Source organism: Dipodomys ordii, unplaced genomic scaffold (assembly GCF_000151885.1).
Source record: "Dipodomys ordii isolate 6190 unplaced genomic scaffold, Dord_2.0 Scaffold70, whole genome shotgun sequence".
NCBI lineage: Eukaryota > Metazoa > Chordata > Mammalia > Rodentia > Heteromyidae > Dipodomys > Dipodomys ordii.
The window spans coordinates 9,385,666-9,396,382 of record NW_012267286.1 but is presented as its reverse complement, the minus strand read 5'-3'; the positions used below and the strand labels follow the sequence as shown (position 1 = coordinate 9,396,382).

At 39.5% G+C, this 10,717-nt stretch overlaps 1 protein-coding gene across 1 annotated transcript; it reads left to right on the top strand.

The window, feature by feature from the left end:
* Positions 1–6,501: 6,501 nt before the first annotated feature.
* LOC105991159 (sperm motility kinase 2B-like) lies at positions 6,502–8,190 on the top strand. Its single transcript, XM_013023744.1, has one exon. It carries the CDS (start codon positions 6,502–6,504, stop codon positions 8,188–8,190), a length of 1,689 nt encoding a protein of 562 aa, XP_012879198.1.
* Positions 8,191–10,717: the final 2,527 nt, after the last annotated feature.

Here is a 10,717-nt window from a genome sequence, read left to right as displayed (position 1 = left end):
GTGAAGCAGAAGCCTGGTTATAAATGCCCTTTTCCATTTCCAAATTGGCTTCAAGATCTATACTTCTCTGTAATATTGAACTCTCAGTGAAAACTGTGGCTGTTCTGAAGGATGGATATACCAGTGTTTAGAGCCCGGGTACTTTTAATTCATTAATAATGAGGTACATAGGAAAGACCAAATGATAGTGATAAAATGCTGCAAAAGTAATCAGATGAGTGGAGAGAGGATAAAATAGGTTTTATCAAAATATCACATGGTAGCCTGGAGGTATGGTTCAAGTGGTAGAGCACCAGCCTTGAGCAAAAAAAAAAGCATAGATATAAGACCCTGAGTTCAATCCCCAGTACCAGCACAAACTATCACATAATCTTCTATAAATATATGCAATTTTGTCAATTAAAAATTAAATAAAAATGGGCAACATTGATTGAGATATGTTGTATTATAAACTAGTTGAATTGAAATCTCTTTGCACAACTACTTACTGGTAGTTTTTAAAGATTTTTTTAAGTACTAAAATAACTAAAAGTCAAACATCTACATCGAGTTCTAGAAGAATTAATAAAATAAAAGCATAATAGTTTAAACAAATGAGATCGAAGCATAATTTCCAAACACGAAATAAATAGTTGTATTTCTCAAAGTAAGATGTTTTATACAATGACACATTATGTAATATATAGATAGGTATCTTTTTATCACAAAGATATTTTTCTGGATCCCAAAAGCCTTTTGTCTTTATTTTATCTTATTGTTTAATTCTTGCCCTATATTTGTAGATCAAGAGTGCTAATTTCTTGTACAAGGACAAGAATGACTAAATTCTAGTAAAGATTGCTAAATGTAACAGTAAGGAAGCACTGTGTTACACTAGGAAAAAGTTAAATATTTTAATTTTAATGTTACTAGTTTAGATTGTTATCAACTTAGCCTACCACTGTATACCAGAATTTGTTCATTTTTGAAATTAAAAAAGTATAATGCCTATCAACTTAGAATATAGTAAAGATCTAATAAGATAGATATATGAGTGACTACTGAAATGTGCACTATATCATAATTATTCATATACAACACTTATGAGATCTTTCTGAGATTTCTTTAGTCTCTCCTATCAAGCACATGCACTTGGTAAGCAATTTAAACCACAGTTGTAGCAGCATTGGTATGCACTTCATTATGATATTCAGATCACATGCCATTAGGCTAGAGTTTTCTTCTCAAGAGGTTCGGTATGAGTATCCCCCCAAATTTCAAACTTCAAAGTGAACTTATCATCTTTTCTCATGGTTTATTTTAGAGGTTATTCTTCCAGATACCCATGACTCACGCCTATAATCTTAGCTATTCAGGAATCTGAGATCTGAGGATCTTGGTTCAAAGCCAGCCCAGGTAAGAGACTCTATGAGGCTTTTATCTTCAATTAACCACCCAAAAGAGCCAGAGTGAAGCTATAGCTCAAGTGATAGAGGGCTAGCTTTGAATACAACTCAGGGATAGTGCCTAAGTTCTGATTCAATCCCCAGGACTGGCACTCATATAAAATGTTATCCTTCCTCTATGTTGTAAGTTTCATTTAAAGATTCTGCTAGCCTTCAAGGCAGAAACCTATGGATCATCCAAGGGCTCGTCTCCTTTCAGTCTCATCTCCAATATAATTCTGAATAGGTCTGCTTTCCCAATTCCTCCCTACATCATCATAGTCTTAATCAGCACCAGATCCCTGCCCTTGTCTCTTTGTTCTTTTCCATATCTCCAATCTTGCTCTTTTAAATGAGTCTCACTCTTGCCAAAGCTGTTTTTCTGAATTTTTTAAAAAGTGTCCAAATCCTTTAATATCAGATATCAGACCTATAAACTTCCATGAACTCATACTCTGGCTCTTAAGACTTCGCTCTTGTCCACAAACATGGTAATTCCCATGCTTTTTTGCTCCGCCAAGCTTGCTCTCTTGTCCCTTCTGTCCTAGCCACAGCATTCTTTCATCAACCCATTGATAACCAGTTCATCTTCCCAGGCCTCTCTGAAGCATTACTCCAAGAAACCCTCTTTGCAACCCACTTCTCAGAAAACCAATCAGTGTGCATGCTCTGAGCCTTGTATCTGCTTCTATCATAGCTCCTACACCACTCAATTTAGTTGTATCTTTACATGGTCCCTTCATTCCTACACTTCAAGTTCCTTGAAGGCTACAGTCATTGTATCTTAATTCCTCATGATAAATTCAATGTCTGCATTACTCTGTTCAGAGCTGATCACTAGAGGGGTGTACCAAATTAAGATTTATTTAGGAAGTTAATAATTTGAGGAATGTTCAAAATTAAGACATATTTCAAGGTGTATAAGTGGGATTTAGGAAAAGCAAGAAGGGATAAGTCTGAACTTGGAAAATAACAGAGGAAATCCGTTCTGAAATGTAAGGACAGGAAGTCATTACAGAACCCAAAGGAAGTTGAATAGTTGAAGCTGTTCACAGCTTTGGAGCTGTTTGCTTTTCTAAAGGGATGCTGCCTAAAGTCAATCCCATAAGAGTCCAAACAAGGACAGTAAATAATCCCTGCCTGACAGACTCCTCCATATTCTGAACCTAACTTAGAAGCCAAAAGAAAATGCACACAGGCCATTTGTGCAGTCCATTACAGTTAGATTTGGGGGAGGGAGAAGTCCCAAAGCATACTGGAACAAAGAAAACTATATGGTATAGAACTTAAAGGAGCTTATAGGTCTTAATCATTTGATTAAGTGGGGCTGAGAGGGATGGGGGAGAATTATAAAAGGGGTGACATTAATCAAGATCCCTTGTATTCATAAACTGACATGTTAAAATGAAACCCCTATGTGCAACTACTTAAAGAAAATAAAAATAATATAAAATAAGTTATTGTTAAAAGATTAAAAATTATGTTAATATAAGATGATGCTAAGCGAAATGAACTCCAAGATATGAAAATATTGTTGTTTTTAATGTACCATGTGAAGTTATTTCTTTTTTCTTGTGATTTTTTTCCTCTATCATTTGTCCCTTTTTGTCACTGTATTGATTTTGGTACCTTGTGTATTGTATATAAGTTTATCTGAATTAAGGAAGGGAAGGGGAACAACAAAATGATAAGACAAAGGGCAAAGGGTGAACTAATGAAACAGCGATACTCACAAGACAACAGATTGGAAATGAACTTTTACAGTTTGGGGGAGGGATAATGGAGGGGGAGGGAAAGTGGGAGAAAAATGAAGAAGGCAGTAACAATGTATAACAAGAAATGTACTCACTATCTTTGTAATTGTAACCCCTTGTGTACATCACCTTGACAACAAAATTAAATTAAAACAATAAAAATAGAGCAAAGTGCTCCCCAAATCCCAGTTCATGGTTAAGATGAAACTTGTCTGTTCAAAATAAGAAAGATGTAATATATATAATTTTAGATGTCTTTGCTTTTAAAATCCTGAGATAACAAGGTTTTGAGTGGTGACACTATAAACAAAAAACAATTATGTTAAGCTGGGTGTGGTGACGTGCATCTGTAATTCCAGGTACATGAGCATTGTGTTAAGAAAATGAAAAGTTTGAGGACAGGCTGAGCTCTATAGTGGACTCTAGATCAGTCTGAGCACCTAGTGAGATTTTATCTCAAACAATAGTTAAGGGGAAAGAAAAACAACAACCTGGGGATCTAACTCAGTGGCAGAGCACTTGTCTAGCAAATATGAGCCCCTGAGCTCAATCTCTAATAACAAAAAAAAAAACACTAAAATTTTCTTTTACAAAGGATTTATGTTGAGCAAAAATTCTTCTAAGGTTTGCTCATGGACTTTTGAAACCCCTACAAAACAGACAGGAAAGAGTTAAGCACAAATGCTCTGAAATAGCATTTCTGCCAGCTTTATGCAGGATTATGTTGTGCAGCCACTTAGCTGCTTCAGCAGAGAAATGCTTTAAAGGGAAAGAACAGGAAGCACTGGAGAGAAAGGTTTTTGTCATGATTCTTGGGAGGAAAAAAAATGAATTCCTGGTGGTGTTAGCCAGAAAGTGGTCCTTTCTGACAAAATGATGATGACAGTGGAGGATGGATAAAAAAAATAAAAAAAATTAAGAAGGGCTGCCCATAAACACAAATAAACAAGCAGATATAGCCAGTGATTGCTAAGAGAATGCCAGGAGTATAGGGATAAAGAGATGTGACTTTCAGTGATAGGTAGAAAACAGCAACAGTAGCATGACTAAGAGAGAGAGAATGGAGAAATAAAGTCAGATAACAAGGATTTACTGCTAGGAAGGCAGGCAGCTGTATCAGCAGGAAAATGAGCTATCTGTAGAAGGAATCTGTAAATCTACTACAGAACTCATAACACTCGTGAGAGGCTTGGAAGAGCAGGTCTGTCTGTGTGGAAAGATTGGCCAGGAAATGACAGCCTGCCAGCCCACAGGATGTGCGAGGACAATGTCAGCTCCCAAGGAAAACAAGAAAACAAGAACAAGCCACGAGAAGAAATGGCTGTGGGCTACATCTCATCCACATCAAGACTAATGAATTCCTAACAATTAGAGATGCCTTTCATTAACTGTTACATGGACAAATTAATTTCTTGGCTAAACTGATTATCATTTCTACATTCTGTGTAAACAGAACTACTTGCAAATAAATCAAATAGTTGATTAAGCTTCTAACCCCAGGTGGTGGAAATAGCCTACTGAGGTTATTGTTTATAGAAGAAATATATGACTTCATACTGGCCATCAAAGAAAAGTATAAGAAGTTGTGTCATACAGCTCAAAAAATGTGGACATAGCATGTGTTCATGCCATCTCCTGCTTAGGTTCAGTCTTTGTCTTTCCTCTAAAAAAAAAAATAAGGTGATAATGATGGTCTCTTCTCCAGAGTTTTCTCATAAGGATCAGAAAAGTTAAGCCATTTAAATTATACTTGGTTACACTGTTCAAAAAGAATTATAACCAATATACAAGGACACGTGCACCTCCATGTTTATTGCAGCACTGTTCACAATAGCTAGGATATGGAAACAACCCAGATGCCCCACCACAGATGAATGGATCCAAAAATTGTGGTATCTATACACAATGGAATATTATGCAGCCATTAGAAATGACAAAATAATGGTCTTTGCAGGTAAATGGATGGAGCTAGCAGGAATCATGTTAAGCGTGGTAAACCAAGAGCAAAGAGACAAACGGTACATGGTCTCCCTGATAAGTGGATGCTAAATCCAAAATGTTAGGTGATACGACAAAATTAACAGGACTTAAGAAACAAAGAACTCCCACTCATCTGGTCGAACCACTACTAAATATCCTCATGCTGCTGATCACATGTATGGTGTATAACATGTGAACACCGTTATATGTTATAGACTGTGATAGACAATTTGCTCCAGGAAAGTTAGAATGAACTTGTGACGTTAAATGAGCATCATTATTCCACAAGACTGTGAAATTTGGGAAATTATGTATCACTTAATCACAATTAAAATAAAAAACCTCGGTGAAGGTAGGGAGGGAAGGGATGGTAGAGGGAAAACAATGGAGGGGATAACAATGTTCAATTGCCTTTGTAGGCAATCTGGACTGGAAATCCCTGAGCCCATAATCTCCCAAGAACCACCAAGAAGCTAGAATTGGGACTGTGGCCCAACTGGTAGAGCACCAACTTTGAGTGTAAAAGCTAAGGGACAGTGCCAAGGCCCTGAGTGAAAGGCCAATCCAGGCACACACTTCTTAGAAGTGCCTTCTAGGCCAGTAACTTGGTGGCTCTGACATCACAGACATCACTGTGAGGTCATAACCCTGGCTGTATATATAGGGGGCAGTGCCGGGTGGACTCTCTGTAGGTAGTTTGGAGGTTGGAGTTTAGTTGGGTGCTTGTGTGGTGATTTCTCGGAATTTTGGATTTGGTTTGTTGACTTGGCTTCGGTTTTTGGTTTCTTGGATTTGGATTACGATTTGGCTTTGACGTTTGGACTTTTGGTTTATTTTTTTGCCTTTTTTGTTTTCCTGTTTGTTGTTTTAATTATATTTTTTTATTTTTTCTTTATATTTTCTTTTTCATTTTTACTGTATTTCTTTTACTTTTATTTTAGTTTTTGTTTTATTTACTTATTTTTCCTTAATTTACTATTTTTTTCTTTTACTTTTATTGTTTTCAGTTAGCTAGCATTTAGGCATTTTGTTCATTATTTTTCATTCCTATTAGATTTTGTTTCACGATAGATATTAGATAGTAGTTATTTTATTCGTTTATTATATTTACATTTTAGTGTGTTTATTATAGTTATTACCTTAGACTTTGCTTACATTTTATTCCGTTATAATCTTTTATCTTGTATTTCATTATATTTCATTGTATTTTATTATATATTTTTCCATTTTGTCCATTTCATTGCTTTTGTTCTGCTCTGTTGTATTTGATTACACTTGGTTGTGTTTTCTTTCTTTGTTCATTCACTTGCTCCCTAGACAGCATCGCTAGGGTGCTGTATAGGATGACTAGCCAGAGTAGAGAGGCGAGGTTCTGGGAGGGCCATGAGGCCAGTACCTCGAAGAAGGACCTCCTCAGGGCTCACTACCAGGTGCTGAGGACCATCCGTGAGGGGGGCTTTGCCTCCATAAAGTTGGCCAAGCACCTGCCCACGGACACCCTGGTGGCGGTGAAGGTCCTCGAAAAGTTGGACAGCACCTTCTTTGCCACCGAATTGGACATTCTGAGGTCAGTGGAGCACCCCAACATCGTCAAGCTCTATGAGGAGGTAGAAACAGAGGAAAGGTTGTATTTGGTGATCGAGTATATGGACGGAGGAGACCTTGTGGACTACCTGGACAAGGTGGACAGGCTGGCAGAGGACGAGGCCAGGGGTCTGTTTAGGCAGATCCTGAGGGCAGTCAAATATTGCCATAACAACGGTATTGCTCACAGAGACCTTAAGGCAGAAAATATACTGCTAGACAGCAGGGGCACAGCCAAGCTATGTGACTTCGGATTGAGTACGTGGTTCCTGCCAGGGCAGCAGCTGGACAGAGTGTGTGGGACTGTGGCCTATCTGGCCCCTGAGATGTTCAATCACGAGAGCTACCAGGGCCCCAAGGTGGACGTCTGGAGCCTTGGGGTGCTATTGTACTATATGGTCATGGGCGACTTGCCCTATAAAGGCAAGTCATGGGATGTCCTCCGAAAACAGGTTTTAGGGGGTAGGTTTAAAATACGGAAATCTTTTTCCCCTGAACTCCAAGGAATGTTAGCATACCTTATGACGAGTGATCCAAAGAGGCGGCCCACAGTGTGGCAAGTAATGCGCCATCCTTGGTTCAAGACAATTAAGGGAGCCTCACCATGCCCCAGCCAGCCTGCTCTGAACCAGCCAGACCCTGCCATACTGCATATCATGGTGTCATACATGGGATTTAACCCCGAGGAGGTGCGGGCAGCCCTGTCGGGAAGAACATTTAATAATAAGAGGGCAACCTACAGCATGCTCAAGGAGCAGCAAGAAGAGGCCCGAGACCTGATCCGTCCGATGTGGTACCCGCTTCCCGGGCCTCCACCTTGCCCCTCACCTGCACACCCGTCCTCCCGAAATGTACTGGTCAAGAGAGCCAGCGCTCCTGTGCGCCACCCCGCTGTCTCTCTGCATGCTAAGCAGCAGCAGGAGGAGGGTGGCAGGCACACCAAGTCGGTGTCCCTCCCCTGTCTCTTGTGGAGACCCAGCATAACTGGTACAGAGCAGAAGACTGAGGGCAGCAAGCCTCCCTCTACTCCAGCTGCAGCAACAAGAGCAGCAACTACCACCCTCCCTATGGGCCAACCGGGGGAACTGACCTGCCCAGCCCCTGAGCAGGAGAGGCAGGTGGGCCTCAGGGCTAGTTCTCTCCCCCGCATCCTATACAATACATGGACAGGGCCCAAACGGAGGAAGAGGGACATCGGCTCGGCTGCCCCAGGGCCAAAAACATCTGACCTGAAGGGCCCAGGGGGGGACACAGAGGAGAGTAGCCAGCTGCCCCCAGAACCACCAGCATCCAAAATGTCTGCCTTGAACATACCTCTAGAGAGGGAGGACAGCACCCCTCCTCTCCCGCGCCCTGCAGCTAATGGAAGAGGCTCCATCTGGAAGCGACTCAAGAGGAGGGTCTTGCGTTGCTTTGAAAGGATGTGCTGTTGCTGCCTGCCCCGTTAAGGACAACCCCAGAGGAAATGCCTTGCCCCTGTGAGTGAAGAACACCACTGACTGCCTAGAAACCAGAGCTCAAGTGCACCAGCAGAAAACCCATCACCACTGCTCCTCGCCTTGAACACATGCTGCCCACGCCTGCAGACCAGCTTCCTTCTGCTGCTACCTCCCACGACCATCACAGGCTTCACAGACTTTTTCTCTTTGTGTGTGTGTGTGTGTGTGTGTGTGTGTGTGCGTGCGTGCGTGCGTGTTTTGGCCTACATTGGGTACCGTTTCTAATGTTCCTGTGGTTCTCACCATAAATTGTGATTCCTGGAAAAAAAATTATACTCATTATCTGACGTGTAACTGTAACCTTCTGTACATCACCTTTCCAATAACTACACATATATAAATATAAATGTTTTAAAAATTATACCTGGTTAATGTATGCTAATATAATGGCGGGTACTCTTATATTCAAACCCTAAACTATAATTTCTACTGGTGGCTACTATTTATTTGATTTCCATATGGTTTGGGGAATAAATATGAAAAAAATGAGATCATTTCAAAGATAATAAATGATAACATATACAAAATATCATTAGAAATAATAATTCATGATCTATGGGTATTAATTTAAAAAGTAGTTTGAGCTGGGTGCCAGTAGAACATACCTATAATCCAAGTAGCAACTCAGGAAACTGAGATCTGAGGATCATGGTTTGAAGCCAGCCCAAACAGGAAAATTTGTGAGATTCTTCTCTCCAATTAGCCACCAAAAAGCCAAAAGTAAAGCTGTGCTTCAAATGGCAGACCACCTGCCTTGAGTGAAAACGCGAAGGGACAGCACCCAGGCCCTGAGTTCATTCCCCAGAATTAGCACAAAGAAAAAGAAATAGTTTGAAGATGGCAGTTTTTAGGTCAAGAAGCAACACCTACCTTAGATGGTCACATCATCACATAGAATTATAATCAGATAGTGGTAGCTAAATGTAGAACATTATTTTGTGAATTAACCAAATATATATCAATACACTATAATTATATAAAAAATCCAATTATTCTAGTTTTAGTTTTATATTTTCTTGGGTTAGATAGTTTTTTTAAATAAAATATAGAATAATTTATGTCACCCAAATCATGCTATAATTGTGTAAACTATATTTCAGACACAAAAATAGTTCTATTGAGTTTCTTCAGAGAATATGCCATTCTTCCTACTGTCTCCCTGCTGGAAATCTCTGGATAAAAAAATAAGAACCTCAATGTTGCTAAATGGGAACTAATTATAAAAAGGAAGGTTTTTATAAGAAAAAGTATGCTATATTTCATCTTCATAAGCACTTATTCCATTAGGCATAGCTTTGAACATGTGAAATATACTGCCTCATTTGAATTTCAAAACAATGCTGGTATGATTTCCAACATTACACATGAAGTGGTTAGACACAGAGAGGACAAAGTACATGGTAAATCATGACACATTGCTCACATACACAAAATGTCTTTAGCCCAGCATGGTGGCTCATGCCTATAATCCTAGCTACTCAGGAAGCTGAGAGTCGTGGTTCCAAGGAGCAGAAAAGTCCTTTAGACTCTTATCTCTGAAATAAGAGGTGGAGCTGTGGCTCAAGTGCTAGCCTTGAGCAAAAAACCCTCAGGAACAGTACCCAGACCCTGAGTTCAATCCCCAAGACTTCTACAAACACACACTCTCACACACACACACACACAAAATATGTCTTTTGAAATACAAACATCTGGTTTTAGCTACAAAATATATAATTCTGTTACCTTCTAACAACACATTCTTGCTCATGTTGCCTTGCTGCCTGTTTACTTTTTCTTTCCTTGTAGCTCTGCCTTAATAATTTCCATGACAGAAACTAAGGATATCTTCTCTGTATTCCTCAGCATACCCACACCTTAGTGCATCCACATTCTGCTACTGGGGTTTGAACTCAGAACCTTGTACTTGCTGAGCTTGCTTGCTAGGCTGGTCCTCTATCACTAGAGTCATACCTCCAGCACAACTTTTCAATGGTTATTTTGGAGTTGGAATGTTGTGTACTTTGAACTACAATTCTCAGGATCAAAGACTTCTGAGTACCTAGGATTACAGGGATGAGCCTCCAGAACCAAGCTTCCATTAGGGTTCTTCAGTCACTATTCACAGCTACCCTAGGACACTATCTAAGTTGTTTTATTTTAAGCATCTCTATGTTTCATGGTGGTTCTTAGTTCAGTTTTGTATCTCCTGAATCAGTCAAAATGCCTAGCACTTAATGGCTGGCCTAGTATTTTTTAATTGCAATAAGGAAGAATATGCAATGTCTAGTTGCATGGGTATCAACCATCCACAGTCATAGACAGGGCCAATTCAAAAGTCTAGAAAATATGCATTAATTCAAATGAAACTAAAGCCCCTTCTGTTCTTGGCTTATAACTTAATTACTAGATTTAGTATTGTCAGTACTTCATGTGTCAAGTGCTAAGTTGGGTATTGAAAGAACTATATGCTCTAAAAGTAAAAAAAAAGTTTGTT

Excerpts from the sequence above, each read along its gene's own strand:
- LOC105991159 (XM_013023744.1), top strand. The coding sequence starts at position 6,502 with ATGACTAGCCAGAGTAGAGAGGCGAGGTTCTGGGAGGGCCATGAGGCC.